Genomic DNA, 15534 nt, shown 5'->3' with positions numbered 1-15534 from the left:
ATCCATTTTATCAACAAAAGACATAAAATGAAGTTCATGTTTCCCTTCTTCTAAGTTATAATTCCAAAGGACTTGGAAGACTGGCAGGGAGGGAAAAAAAAGTATTCTAAAAGTTAACGTAGAAAAAGTTAATACTTCGATTTTTTTTTTTTGGTTGAGATGAAGTCTCTCTCACCCAGGCTGGAGTGTAGGGGCACAATCATAGCTCACTGTAACCTTGAACTCCTGGGCTCAAGCGATCCCCCCGCCTCAGTCTCACGAGTAGCTAGTGATTTCGTAAAAAGGTGGCAGAATGATGAAACTAGGTGTTTTGTCACCTAAATCCAATGAACACTTGTAATTAGTTATATGCAATTGGACTAGAGCCCATATTGTTTTAAAATCTCCCAAACTAAGAAAAGCATTATCACCAGTGTTTTTTATCTTTTAACCAAAAAACTATTCCACCAAGATCTTTTTTCCTTGAGCTTATCTTCTAATGACAGACACTGAATAAGCCCACACTGTTAATTCCACAATCAGTACATAAAATGCTCCCCTAATATTCAGCATTCTGTCTTAAAAGCTCTCAAAAATATGGTTACATCTCAAATGCTGCTGGCACTCTATTGAGTTTATGTACAGTCACTGCACCTGAAAAAGCATTTCTACTCAAATGGTCATGAATTTATTTTAGATTATCAAACAGCCTCCCCATTCCCACCATTTCCCTCTGAAATCCCAAAGAAATGCAGCCAAGTTAATGACTACATGGTAGAATAATTATTCAAACTTTTTAATCTCCCTTTACACATTATATTAACATTCATATTGCAAGGCATTCCATTCACAAATATTACAGTTTGATAAAAACTTCACATACTCCCAAAGTCTATACCAGATTCAGTCAACTTTACTAAATCATTCAAATAATAAAAGTAATGAAAACATTATTATATTTTAAAGCAATAAGGTCTGAGGCACTCTGGGAAAGATGTTCTCTTATAAGTATAATGTGTCAGTGGTATGAAATTATATTACAAGGATGCCCAGTAATCAAGTACACTCTAATGACAATGACTTTGTGATCTGATATGTCTTCATTGGATACACTCCTACTTGGACAACTGCTGAAAGGAACGGAGATATGGGCAGCTGAGGTCATTTCTAATGAGGTTCCCAACTACATAAAGGAGAGGTGTGTTTCAGCACACCAAGGACAGCTGCAGCTCTACTGCAAGGTTACAGTACACAAAATTCCTTTCTCATCACTATCACGTTTACTCAACGTTAAATTTTAATAGCCCACTTGACCTCCTGGGCTCACAGCTGGAGACAGTTTAGAACTCTTTCCCCATCCTCCACCAGAGTGCAACCTTCACCCTTTTCTGAGCACCTCCAAGGTATGCCCTTGAAGTAAAACAGAAAAGGGAAGAAAGGGGGCTTTTTCTTTTCCAATTCTGACCAAATAAAGGTCTGAAATAGCGGTGTATTATGAAATTCTCATGCCCTGCAACTGTCAGCCACCACTTGGCAAATGGCTATTTTTGCCATAAACGATTTTTAAAAGCCCGATAACCTTCCAAAATGAATTTTACTACATTCATTCACTGACACACACACAGTCCACGTTGAAGAAAGTCTCATTGGGTGAGTGCAGAAATTCTCTATGCACAATTACAAGGATAAATAATCAGCATGGGGGAAAGGGGAGGCCAAATCCCAACCAGGAATTAAATCACTGCAAACTATGGATCCATTTGTAAGAGCATATAAACCTGTCAAAGCAGAACCAACACAAACCCCGGGTCACAGAGTGTTTGGTAATTATGTATATGGAATTTAAAATGTATACATATATATTTCCATATATATAATTTTTAAAATCTGGTGCAACATATATTGCTAAAGTTTCAAAGATTCTCATTTCCAATGTTCACCTGGAAAGCAGCTGGCTCTTGATGGCTGTTTTGTGGCAGTGATAAAAGCAACTAGAAGCAAGTTTAAGTAAAAGTGCTCAAAGGGCAAATGAGAAAACAGGTGTGCAGGGGGAGGGCCGAAGAGTTGGGCAATGTCTCCTCTATTCTTCTCAGCTTTTTCAGACCCGAGACTAGTTCTTGAGGACACACATCGAACGCTGCAGTCCTGTCTTACGTATAGTCAAAACAAAACAAGTGATTAAAAAAAGGTTCCTCTTCCTTTCTGTACTATCAATGAAACGCATAGTACAGGAAGAAGCTATCACTGAGATGTGCCATCTTGGGAGAAATTAAAATTGAGACATGAAGTGAGGCCGTGCACTGTCAAGTCGCCGGGTCAGGATTTCGCAGCCAGTGTCTGTGACCAGGAGGGTGTGCTCAAACTGAGCAGACCGCTTTCCGTCTCTTGTCACCGCAGTCCAACCATCTGGCCAGGTTTCATCCTGCCATCCGCCTTCAACAAAAACAATTTCTTAGTTCAGTCACTCAGTTTTCTAAATGAACTCTATCAAGAAAACCAAGTAGAAAATTCACTACTAAGATCCTTATTTACATGCCAATTGTTTTAGCTAATGCCCTTCCAACTTCATTTTGGTCTTCAGTATGTTTGATGTTTGAAGTATTTTACAATTTAAAAATCAGAAAGAAAAAAAACTTGAATTAATGAATTTAGCTCTTTCCTAGTATAACTTTGGCATCTGATAAAACTACAGTCAGCATATATAGTGAAGGAAATCATGTAAATGTTTACAGTTTTATTACAGCATTCAATTCCTGATATAATTTCAAAATGGTAGGCACACAAACAGATGGTGAGAACAGATTATACCGTAAAGTTTTTGTGAACTGTACCCCTGGAACCAGAAAGAGGGGCAAAAGAAAGACTGGTGTGAGAGGATAAGAAAATATGAAACAGAATGGTCTGGATAGGAGTTGAAACCAGAGAAGGGACGCGAAGGGACAGTGAACCCGGGAGGCCATGAAAGAAAACTTAGGGAAAGGAGGGAATGGGGGTGAAGAGGACATAATGAGGGAAAGGAGAAAGCAAAGGCCCAAGAGAATATGAAGCAGAGGTGGAATGAGAAAGGCAATTCCAGATACTACGGTAAAAGATGTATTTGCAAGCTTTCTTCTTCCAAAATTAGATGTTAAAAAAAAAATCAATACTTTCTTCATTTTTAGTAATTTTTAGGTGAAACATACTAACCTCTAGGACTCACTGACTCAGACAGACAAATCCCAGAACATAAACTCTGTAGTGAAGTAAACTACTTTTGCAATATTAAATCCCAGGCTAAAAAGAAAATATGAGGCAGCCTAAAAAAGTTAAACTCATGCCTCATCAAGCAACTAAAGATGAGTAAATCAATGTTTTCCAATGTAATGGCCTTTACACAAATGGATTTAAAACACTACTACTATGATTTTATTGTAATCTGATAAAACAGGATTTTTAGTAATGTCAAGTCAAATTTATTTGGCTATTCTGAGGAAATTCTCCTGCAGATTTGAGACTTTCTATTCCAGGGATTTAACCTAGCTGAGTTATACTAAAGTATATCTAATATAATTTGATGATTAATTACCTGTGCTGGCTGTATAGAAAGTTATTTGTTTACTGAAAATACTACATCATGGCTCACCAACCAGGTGCTAGTTAATGGAAATATGTAGCCAAAATGACACTTTCCTCCCACTATCTTTCTTTTCACTGCTAAATACTTACCATCTTTACAACTGGTTGCACATATCAGAACTTTATCCTTATTACAAGAGGATGACAAAAACTTTACTGCACATCTGTGCAGTCTTTTGAAGTATATAAAGTACTTTATGTTAATATAAATCATCTCAGTCAAGCAGCCCTGGGTGTTGGCAAGACAGGGATTCTAATTTTCATTTTACAGAAAACGCAATAAGGAATCAGCTTTAGAAGGCAGCCTTTAAAGTGACTTCAGTGATCCCCACCCTCCTGGCATGCATGCCCTTGAACTTCTGCTCCCCTTGAGTGCGGGCTAGACTCAGTGAATCACTTCTGAGAATATAAAAGTCGGTCCCGAGACTGGGCTATGAAAAGACTGGAAGAATCCAGAGAGGAGTATCCTTTAATACAGGGCTCAGGACACACAAGCTCTACTGCTACTGCCTCACTTTACATCCCCTAACCAGGAAGCTCCATTACTAGAATCACTCTGAAAATCTCGGTGAGGAGCCCTGATTGTGACTCCAAGTCTCCTATCACTGCTACAAGCCTGTCTGGAGGAAACGACAACAGTGGGGAGGCTGCCAGAGCCAAGTGTGTCCTTGGTGTGCTTTCCCCACAATAGCTATATGATGCCATGTGATGACATGAGTGCAGACCATGAAGGGTCAAAACAGCTCATGAGCTGAGTCTGACAAATTCTGCCAGGTAGCGAGCTAAAAGCTACAGGCAAGCTACTCACCCTCTTCAAGGACCAGTTTCCTCCTCTGTATAATGGGGATAATACCACCTTATAAATTGTGAAGAATTAAATCATATAATCATATCTGCCTCAAACTGGGTGGCTCATCAAATGCTCTACTTTGTTGCCTCCTCTTCCCTCTCCTACGTCAAGCAGGAACATCCGCACAGACTTGACCTGGGCGCCTCATTATTACAATGCACCCTCTGACATGAGCTTTATGAAAAGCGACCAGGATTCAAGCACTTCAGCATCTCCTGACAGAAGATTACCACGTAGAAACCATGTCTTCTTGCCAACCCTCTCAATTTTCAGTTCTCCACGATACTGAATCAAGTTTGAGGTGGGACAGGGAATGAGTAGGAAGCAAAAAGCAAGTAGGTAGAAAAGACCACTGACACGATGAATAACCTAAAATACATCCAAATTCAACTGAAGAATATCATGGCATCCTTTTTTCTCACCTTCACAAATCATTGGCTCAATTGTAAATACATGGCCCGACTTCATCACTCCAACTGCTTTATTTTCTGAAATTAAAGAAAAAAAGTCTCAAAAGGTAGCAAAACCAACAGTGTACTGTTGAACAGCTAACTAGAAAGAGTACACAACTCATATTCCTATGAGTGATTATTAAATCAATTACCTTCTCCTCTCCTGATTCCCTTTCTTAAAGTTCAACAAACAGGTATTACACCGGTAGCCATCTAATATGGTGCACATATTGTCCTAGGGACATTTCATTATGCTTATGTATTCTCTAGGAAGACAGAGGTATTTGTAGGCTGTATTTCAGATATGAGTATCACTTCTATAAAAAGAAAAGTGGCAAATAAAAATAAAGAATAAAAGAAAAGTACCTTGATTTCTATTACCTCATGATTAGAATGGCAATCACAGAACCAAGAGTTCCACTACTCATCCGGGTAGAGAAGTTTAAAGGAGAATGATTCAGATTATGCCAGAAATCTCCCACCGCTTTGGGGGGGAAGTATGTATTTGTACATAGGGGCACAGCCCATAGAAACTACATGATTTTCATGACATTTCATAAGCTGTTGTCTTTTTCTCATCTTCAAAGAAGAACTAAGTCTATGCACATTAACCTACTTTTTAAAAAATAGGCCAAGCACAGTGGCTCATGCCTATAATCCCAGCACTTTGGGAAGCCGAGGCAGGTGTATCATCTGAGGCAGGTCAGGAGTCTGAGACCAGCCTGGCCAACATGGCGAAACTGTGTCTCTACTAAAAATACAAAAATTAGCCAGGCGTGGTGGCATGCACCTGAAATCTCAGCTACTCAAGAGGCTTAGGCAGGGAATCACTGAAGCCCAGGAGACAGAGGGTGAAGTGAGCCAAGATCGATCACACCACTGCACTCCAGCCTGGGTGATTGAGCGAGACTCTCAAAAACAAAAACAAGGCCGGGTGCGCTGGCTCACGCCTGTAATCTCAGCACTTTGGGAATCCAAAGTGGGCGGATCACGAGGTCAGGAGATCAAGACCATCCTGGCTAACACGGTGAAACCCTGTCTCTACTAAAAATACAAAAAATTAGCTGGGTGTGGTGCCACACGCCTGTAGTCCCAGCTACTTGGGAGGCTGAGGCAGGAGAATGGCATGAACCCGGGAGGCGGAGCTTGCAGTGAGCCGAGATCCTGCCACTGCTCCAGCCTGGGCGACAGACCAAGACTCCGTCTCAAAAAAACAAACAAAAACAAAAACAAAACAAAAAAAACTGAGGAAACCACTATTTTTTAATTCAAAGCAAAAAAGCAAACTCCATTGTCCAAGTTTACTAATAATGCTTTTTTCAGGATCATCATGAGAAATATAACAATAAATTACAGTGACCAGACCTGCCACATCCCTCAAAAAGGCCAAAAATGTTAAAACTAGGAATAGGCTTTTTTAGACAAAAATGGAGAACTAATTTAAATTTCAAGTTAAACAAAACCTAATAAGAGTATCAGCTGAGCGAATGACTGCAATGCCCAACCTGACCACCAGATGGCTAACACATCAGCTTTTCAGGGTTCCTGTGTGAGGTTGTTCTGATCTGCAACTTTGTTTTCAATGGCAAATTTGAGGGCCTTTTGAGGCTGACTCAACTAAACTCTCCTCTTTCCAGGAATGGTCTAATCTCCCCTACACGTTTATATTCCTGCACAACTTTCCAGATGAATAGCTATCGTGCTGCTTTCCACTATCTTAGGTATTGCCAAATTACACTTACTGCAGATTTCAAATCTGGAGCTTCTAAACTGATATAAATTCCTAAGGTCATTAAAAAAAAAAAAAATTGACTTTTAATTTCTAAACTCATAAACCTTCAAAAGGACATGCTTATTAATACATATACAGAATTGGTCTATATTTCCTTGGAGAAACCAAAAAGAAAATGTCAAGGATGTCCGTGTGATGTCACTGAAAGTAAAAAGGATGAAAGGATCTTGAACTCTCATGTCCAATATAGCAGCATTAGCCATGCTACTTCCATAGCTAGGAAGTACTTGAAAAGTGGCTAATCAGAACTAAGGCTATAAGTGCAAAAGCAATTTGGATTTCAAAGACTAAAACAACATGTAACATTTCTCTCAATAATTTTTACACTGATTAAAGTTTCAGTTTCCAACATACCTCACTCAACAAATATACATTATCTGAGTCACTATAATATTGCAGACACTGTTAGGCACTTTTTAAAAAATTTGTACCTAATCTATAGTCTCTCACAGAATGACTGTAATATGGAGGCATACCTTGTTTTATTGCACTTCACTGTATTATGCTTCACAGATACTGCTTTTTCTTTCTTTCTTTCTTTTTTGAGACGGACTCTTGCTCTGTTGCCCAGGCTGGAGTGTAGTGGCACGATCTCAGCTCCCTGCAACCTCCACCTTCCAGGTTCAAGTGATCCTCCCACCTCAGCTTCCTGAGTAACTGGGGACTACAGGCACACACACCATGGCCAGCTAATTTTTGTATTTTTAGTAGAAGCATGGTTTCACCATTTTGGCCAGGCTGGTCTAGAACTCCTGACCTCAAGTGATCTGCCTGCTTCAGCCTCCCAAGGTGCTGGAATTACAGGCATAAGCCACCGCATCTGACCAGATATAGCCTTTTTTTTTTTTTTTTTAATAAATTGAAGATTTGTGGCAACCCTACACTGAGCAAGTCTAACAATGTCATTTTTCCCACAGTGCATGTTCACTTCATGTCTCTGTGTCACAATTTGGTAATTTTCACAATCTTTCAAACATGTTCATTATTACTGTATCAATTATAGTGATCTGTGATCAATGATCTTTGATGTTAAAATTTTAATTGTTTTGCAGCACCACAAACTGTGCCCATGTAAGACAGCAAACAAATGTTTGTGTGTGGTCTGACGGCTCCATCAGCCTGCCCCACTTCTCTCTCCCTCTCCTCAGGCCTCCCTATTCCCTGAAACACAATACTGAAATTAGGCCACTTAATAGCCTACAATGGCCTCTAAGTGTTTAACTGAAAGGAAGAGTCACATGTCTCTCACTTTGAATCAAAAGCTAGAAATGATTAAACTTAATGAGGAAGGCATGTCAATAGCCTAGATAGGCCAAAAGGTAGGTCTCTTGTGCCAAAGAGTTAGCCACGTTGTGAATGCAGAGGGAAAGTTCTTGAAGCAAACTGAAAGCGCTACTTCACTGAACCCACAAATGCAAAGAAAGTAAAACAGTCTTACTGCTGTTATGGAGGAAGTTTGAATGGTCTGGACAGAAGATCACACAACCCACAACATTCCCTTAAGCCAAAGCCCAATCCAGAGGAAGGCACTAACTCTCTCCAATTCTACGAAGGCTAAGAGAGGTGACAAAGCAGCAGAAGAGAAGTTGAAAGCAGAGGTTGGTTCACGAAGTTTAAACAATCCGTCTCCATTACATAAAAGTGCACGGTGAAGTGGCAAGTGCTGATCTAGAAACTGTAGCAAATTTGCCAGAAGATACAGCTATGATGAAGGTGGTTATACTAACTGATTTTCAACGCAGACCAGAACAGCCTTCTCATGGAAGAAAATGCCACCTAGGACTTTCTAACCAGAGGGAAGTCAATAACTGGCTTCAAAGGACAGGCTGACTTTCTTGTTAGGGGATCCTGCTGCCTGTGACTTTAAGTTGAAGCCAATGCTCATCTACCATTCCTTAAGATTCCTTAAGAATGAAGCGAAATCTACTCTGCCTGTGCTCTAGAAACGGAACAACAAAGCCTGGATGACAGCACCTCAATTTATAGCATGGTTTACTGAATATTTTAATAATATTAATATATAATTAATATATATAATATATAGTTAATATACTTAATATATAATTAATATAACATAGTTAACATAATTAATAATATTAATGCTGAAACCTACTGCTCAGAGAAAAAGATTCCTTTCAAAATATTACTGCTCACTGACAATGCACTGGTCGCCCAAGAGCTCTAACAGAGATGTATTAGGAGATGAATGTTGGTTTCATGCCTGCTAACACGGCATCTATTCTGTAGCTCATGGATCAAGAAGGAATTTTGACTTTCAAGTCTTATTATTTAAGAAACACATTTTCTAAGGCTGCCATGGATAGTGATTCCTCTGATGAATCCGGACAAAAGTAAACTGGAAAACTTCTTGAAAGGATTCACCATTCTGGATGCCATTAAAAACATCTGTAGATTGGGCGCGGTGGCACATGCCTGTAATCCCAGCACTCTGGGAGGCCGAGGCGGGTGGAATGTATGAGTCCAGGAGTTCAAGACCAGCCTGGGCAACACAGTGAAATCCCATTTCTACTAAAAATACAAAAAAAAAAAAAAAAAAAAAAAACCGGGGCATGGTGGTGCGTGCCTGTAATCCCAGTTACTCGGCTGAGGTGGAGGAATCACCTAAGCCCAGGAGGTGGAGGCTGCCGTGAGCTGAGATCGTGCCACTACACTCCAGCCTGCGCAACCAGAGTGAGACCCTGTCTCAAAACAAACAAAAACAAAACCAAAAAATTGTGATTCATGGGAGGAAATTATATGATGCATGAGAGGAAATCAAATATCAATATTAACATGAGCTGGGCAGAAGGTGATTTCAATATGGATGACTATGAGGGGTTTGAAACTTAGTGGAGGAAGTAACTATAGATGTGGAAAGAGCAAGAGAACTAGAATTAGTAATGGAGCCTGAGGATGTGAGTGGATTGCTGCAATCTCATGATGAAACTTGAACAGCTGAATAGCTGCTTCTTATGGATAAAGAAAGTAGTTTCTTGAGATGGAATCTACCCATAGTTAGCATTGTTGAGATGATAACAAAAGATTTGGAATATTACTTAAACTTAGTTGATAAAACAGGAGCAGGGTTTGAGAGAACTGACTCCAATTTTGAAAGAAGTTCTGTGGATAAAATGTATCAAACAGCATCACAAGCTACAGAAAAATCTTCGTGAAAGGAAGAGTCAATCAATGTGACAAACTTTGTTGTCTTATTTCAAGAAATTGCCACAACTACCCTGATATGGTTTGGCAATGTGACAAACTTTGTTGTCTTATTTCAAGAAATTGCCACGACCACCCTGATATGGTTTGGATCTGTGTTCCCACCCAAATCTCATGTTGAAATATAATTCCCAGTGTTGGAGGAGAGGCCTTGTGGAAAGTGACTGGATCGTGGGGGCAGAGTTCCCATGAATGGTTTAGCACCACCTCTCTTGGTACTGTATGGTGAATGAGTTGTCATGAGATCTGGTTGTTTCTCCTCCCACGTGCTCTCTCTCTTGCTCCTGCTCCCACCATGTGAGACATTCACTCCCCCTTTGCCTTCCGCCATGATTGTAAGTTCCCTGAGGCCTCTCTGGAAGCTGATGCTGCTATGCTTCCTGTATAGCCTGCAGATCCATGAGCCAATTAAGCCTCTTTTCTTTATAAATTACTCAGGTTCAGGAATTTCTAACAATGTGAGAATGTAATACAAACCTCAGCCTTCAGCAACCACCACCCTCATCAGTCAGTAGCCATCAACATAAGGGAAGACCTTTCACCAGCAAGAGGATTACAACTCGCTGAAGACTCAGATGACTGTTAGCATTTTTTAGCAATAGAGTATTTTTAAATCAAGGTTTGTGAATTGTTAAGACTACACACACAATAGACTACAGTATAAACGTAATTTTTTTATGCACTGGGAAACCAAAAAATCTGTATGACTTGCTTTATTGTGATATTCACTATATTGCAAGGGTCTGGAACAAAACAGTTATCTCAGAGGTATGCCTGTTCAGTTTAAATGTAAAATATTATCATCATTACTTCCCACCCATTGATTCAAACATAGAAGCAAATAAACTCTCACCTAACAAGGATTTCTCCCACATAGAAGCAGTGGAGGAATGTTATACAACGATTTCCTGGTTCTTCCCTCATTTGGGTTAGGAATATAGAGTTACAAACGAAAGCAGAGATTTACATTTCAAAAGATATCTCTGCTATACCAAAAAAAAAAAAAAAAAAAAAAAACCCTCAATTGTTTAATACTTCCCTAGAGTGATCACAGCATATTTTGTTTTATATAAATGTGACTCCTCATAAACATAATATATAAGGCTGGGTGTGGTAGCTCACACCTGAAACCCCAGCTCCTTGGGAGGCTGAGGTGAGCAGACTGCTTGAGCCCAGGAGTTTGATATCAGCCTGGGCAACATGGAGAAACCCTGTCTCTATAAAAATATAAAAATCAGCCAGGGATGGTGGCCCACACCTGTAGTACCAGCTACTCAGGAGGCTGAGGTAGGAGGACTGCTTGAGCTCTTGGAGGTCAAGGCTCCAGTGAGCCGTGATTGCACCACTACACTTTAGCCTAGGCGACACAGTGAGATCCTATCCCAAAATGACTATATAAAGTAAAGTACACCTGGGTCCTTTTTCCTCTTTTCATAATTGTTTCTTATGTCTAATTAAATGCTTTAATAGGAAACTCACATGACATCTTTTGTATAACAGTGGCAACATATTTTGCTGACACTATAACCACTGACCAAAAGCCCCTTCTCCCATAAATATTACTGTCTTCAGTCTCTGCTGATCTGACAGGAGGCAGAGCTCAAGTGGTAAAGCTCACTTGCTTGCCACTCACCTCCTGCTGTGCAGCCCAGCTCCTAACAAGCCATGGATCAGTACCTGTCTGTGGCCCAGGGGTTGGGGGGACCCCTGCTCTGAATGACTGCTCCAGCTTCTCCTTTAGAAAAGTTGCTCACTCATTTCACTTTCTCTTCACAACTATCCATGTCTAGGATTTTACCGTGTCACACCTCAACTACAACAACAACTGCCCATCAGGCCAACTATCTGCAGAACTCCCACCTGCAATCCATCTTAGTCACCACTGCCAAATTAGCCTTCTCAAAATATCAGCTTCATTATGCCATTCTTTTGCTCAAAAATAATTCTGAAGATTCCAACACAGAAGTCACATTTCTTCAGTCTGGCATTCAACACACCTGGACTGCCTGCTGCTAGTCCTTAACATATAACTCAGCCAACCTTATATTTTCTCTGTTCATCTCTATTTGAAGCACTCATGTTCACCCACCAACTGGAAAGCTTTTTCTCCTCTCCACCCAACCAAAACCTCAACCACTCTTTAGTTCTCCCACCGCACCCAGCTCCAAATTTCTTCAATCCTTACTCGTCAGCATGATGTATAGGAGAAAAGACTGACTCCAGAAAGCAAGACAGAACCCAGGTATCAATGCTAATCTGGCATTTAATTACTAGTTTGTGTGACCTTGAGCAAGCCAATTACCTCTGTAAGCACAGAGTTGCATTAAAAAAACTGGGCTAAGAAATTATCCAGAGTTGCGATGATCAAATGAGATATTACATATTACTGTCATTGATTAAATGCTTTCGTGTACTGTTTTCATGCAGCGTTCTAAGTGCTTTCCATGTATCATCTCACTTAACCCTCATAACAATTCTACAGTAAGTACCATTCCCTACTATTGTACAGATGAAAAAAATTAAGCACAAGGAGATGAAAGTGTTTATCTAGCAGTGGCTCAATATATATGTGCTAAGTTCCTTTCTAGGTCACTTACTGTGGACAGCTTTCATTTCCAACACCAAATAACAGATTCATTCCTGTACATGTCTTCTCTCTCTACAGAAAATATTTCTGTAAGACATTATCTATCTTACACTTTCTTTGTTATTGTATCATATGGCACTCAACCTGAGGAAAGGTACTTTGTTTATTCCCCTCTATTTATATGAACAAATATTACAGGATCTGACATACATTAAGCACTAAAACCAAGCAAGACGAACTGACTTCACCTAAGGAATCAGAATAGCAAAGGCTAGGCCTGTGGCAGACTGTTGATTGTTCACCAAAATAAGGTTACTTTTCTTCCATAACACACAATTAAATTACGTTTTCCCACTTCCCTTGCATTTAGATGCAGCCATGTGACTGAATTCCTGCCAATGGAAAATAAATTTGATTTATGCCAATTCCAGCTGACTGTTAAAAACTCCCAAGTATACCCCTCCAAGCTTCAACCCCCAACACCCTCACTATCTACTGGCCAGGAGGGCAACTCCCAAAGTGACTTTGAAAGCCATAGGTCGAAGATGACACACCCTGTGTCACATAGTAACTGCCCTGCCCCCACAGTGACCAAACACACCTGCTTTGGACTATTATGTGGGTAAGACATGAACTTGCACTGTGTTTCAGCAAATACACATTTTGGGACTCTATCTATTACAGCTAACAGATTACTCTAGTGAATACAAAATAGTAGGTACTGTTAAATGTATGAATACGTATTTGTTGAATAAATGGTGAGCTTATACCAAATCTCCAGATAGTACTTACTGGCATAGTGGGGTACATTGGGAGCTGTATGAAAAAGCTTGTGGATTCCATGCCCACAATAGCTTCGAACAACTGAAAACCCATTTGCTTGGGCATGCTTCTGGATAATGTTTCCCAGTTCCCTGTACCGAACACCAGGCTTCACTGAAAGGAAAAGAGAAAATTCGTGATAAACTAATAATAACTAACATGTACTAATCAATTACTATCAACCGGGTGCAGTGGCTCATGCCTGTAATCCCAGCACTTTGAGAGGTCAAGGCAGGAAGATCGCCTGAGCTCAGGAGTTCAAGACCAGCCTGGGCTACATGGCAAAGCCCTGTCTCTGCAAAAAATACAAAATTTAGCCCTGCATAGTGGTGCATGCCTATAGTCCCAGTTACACTTGGGAGGCTGTGGTAGGAGGATCACTGGAACCCGGGAGGTCGAGGCTGCAGTGTTCCTGCCACTGTACTCTGGCCTGGGCAAAAGAGAGAGACCTTGTCTCAAAATAGAAAAAAAAAAAAAAAAAGTTAATTACTATCTTTGCGCTAGGAAGCTTTTGAAACACTTTTATGCATCCATGCCTCAACTTACAGATGAGGCACAGAGAGGCCAAACAGCCAGTAACTGGTAGAGTTCTAATTCAAACCAAGGGCATTCGTAGTTCCTCCTTTCATGCCAAAAACGTTAGACTCATAACAGTACTAAAGGGTTGGAAGTAGGTACCTTTTGCTTTCTTTAACAATAGAGAACAATAGAGAAGAAAATACTTCTTTTCGCATCCCTCCCTAAGGCCAAGTGTTCCATTCTATTTATGTGAGCAGAAGAGATAAGAAAATGCACTAGGAGTAAAAGGAATGTTCAAAAAGTAACGAATTGTCCTGAGTTTCAGCCTGGACAACTTCTGAAAGACTTACTTCCCCTGGGCTTCTTTATCCCCATAAAAACGTTCTCAAACTTTCCACGGCTGCCTCTACAGACAATTCTAGAGGTACAGTATAGGAAAGATACTTCTCACTATATACACTTTCTGCTCTGTTTAGCTTTTATGACTTTTACTGGTGTTTCAATAAAACACAAAACAAAACAAGTGGTTCTCATCACTATTAAGGTTCTCCCTTACACTAAGACTCAGGAGCTGGGCACTGTCAGACTCCTAGGGAACCTCAAGATGGCTCTGGGGATCCTTAACTCTCTACACTCTCCACACTCTCCTACTCAGCTATCTGATTCCCAGACTGAGGTTCAGATACAATGTATCTTTCCCATCCATTTCAGGGTAAATAGCTCAAAGAATCACTTCAATTAACATTTTTACTTGCTCTTAACTGTACCTTCCAGCTTGATTTTGGAGGGAGAAGGAAGGAGGTTTCTGGTTTTGAAAAATCATGCTGACTTTCATAATGATATTCTTTCATTCCTATCCAGGCCTTCCTATCAGCCTGGGGTGGGAGGGGGAACAAAATTGTAATCCATGTTGCATGGAGTGACAGGGGAAGTCTTCCCTGATTTTCAAACTGCTCCAACTGTGGCCCCAAAGGGTAGTATCTAGAGATATTAATATTTCTGGTTGTCAAACACAGGGTGTCTTATAACTGGCATTTACTGTGTAGAGACCAGGAATGCTTGTGAAGCATCTTACATGTACAGAACAGGCCTCTACAACAAAAAATTATCAGGCCCAAAAGCCACTAAGTGCATAGACGAAGAAACCCTACTTAAGAAGCCTAATTTCAACAGCTTTTCAAACCCTCTACCTGGGGGAATGAGAGGGGTGCAAAATGAGGGGCAAAAAGGGGGGCAAAAATGACTTATACAAAGGAATTCATAGCACTGTCCAAAAAAGATCAAGCCACTTTCGTTCTTTCCTAGCTACTTTCATTCTTTCCTGAAAACTACTGGCACCTTCCAGTCATACGTCATATAAAACAGCATTCTAACTATCTCATTTTTTTTCTTTTTTTTTTTTTTTTTGTTTCTTCAGTTGATTCACAGAGAAGCAAAAAGAATAGAAACATTGACTATATTATCTGGCAGAAACTCAAATTACTTCAAACTTAAGCTTTCACAAATGACAAACTAAACATTAAATTTCTTCAATTCTACCTCCTGTATTAACGTTTTAAAATAATCAACAATGAATAAGTTTTCAAAATTTCACCTGATACACAAAAATGTCATATTCCATCATTTCCATTCCTCCAACTTGAGTAAAAATTTCATCTCCCATACCCATTAAAGAAGGCACTAAAAACAATAAAAA

The 15534-nt window shown here is 40.0% G+C and overlaps 1 protein-coding gene across 1 annotated transcript in view; it reads right to left on the bottom strand.

The window, feature by feature from the left end:
* Window positions 1–754: 754 nt before the first annotated feature.
* The window catches only part of METAP1 (methionyl aminopeptidase 1), a 75389-nt gene continuing 60609 nt past the window's right edge, over window positions 755–15534 (bottom strand). Inside the window, exons 9-11 of the mRNA XM_025385584.1 lie at window positions 13290–13433; window positions 4867–4932; window positions 755–2412 (exon numbers count right to left, since the gene is read on the bottom strand). Of these exons, the coding sequence (XP_025241369.1) occupies window positions 2249–2412; window positions 4867–4932; window positions 13290–13433 (374 nt within the window). The 3' untranslated portion in view covers window positions 755–2248. The remainder of the gene's footprint in view (window positions 2413–4866; window positions 4933–13289; window positions 13434–15534) is intronic.

Source organism: Theropithecus gelada, chromosome 5 (genome assembly GCF_003255815.1).
Source record: "Theropithecus gelada isolate Dixy chromosome 5, Tgel_1.0, whole genome shotgun sequence".
In the NCBI taxonomy this organism is placed as follows: Eukaryota; Metazoa; Chordata; class Mammalia; order Primates; family Cercopithecidae; genus Theropithecus; species Theropithecus gelada.
The sequence above is the reverse complement of the archived record's forward strand: the minus strand, read 5'-3'. Positions and strand labels throughout refer to the sequence as shown.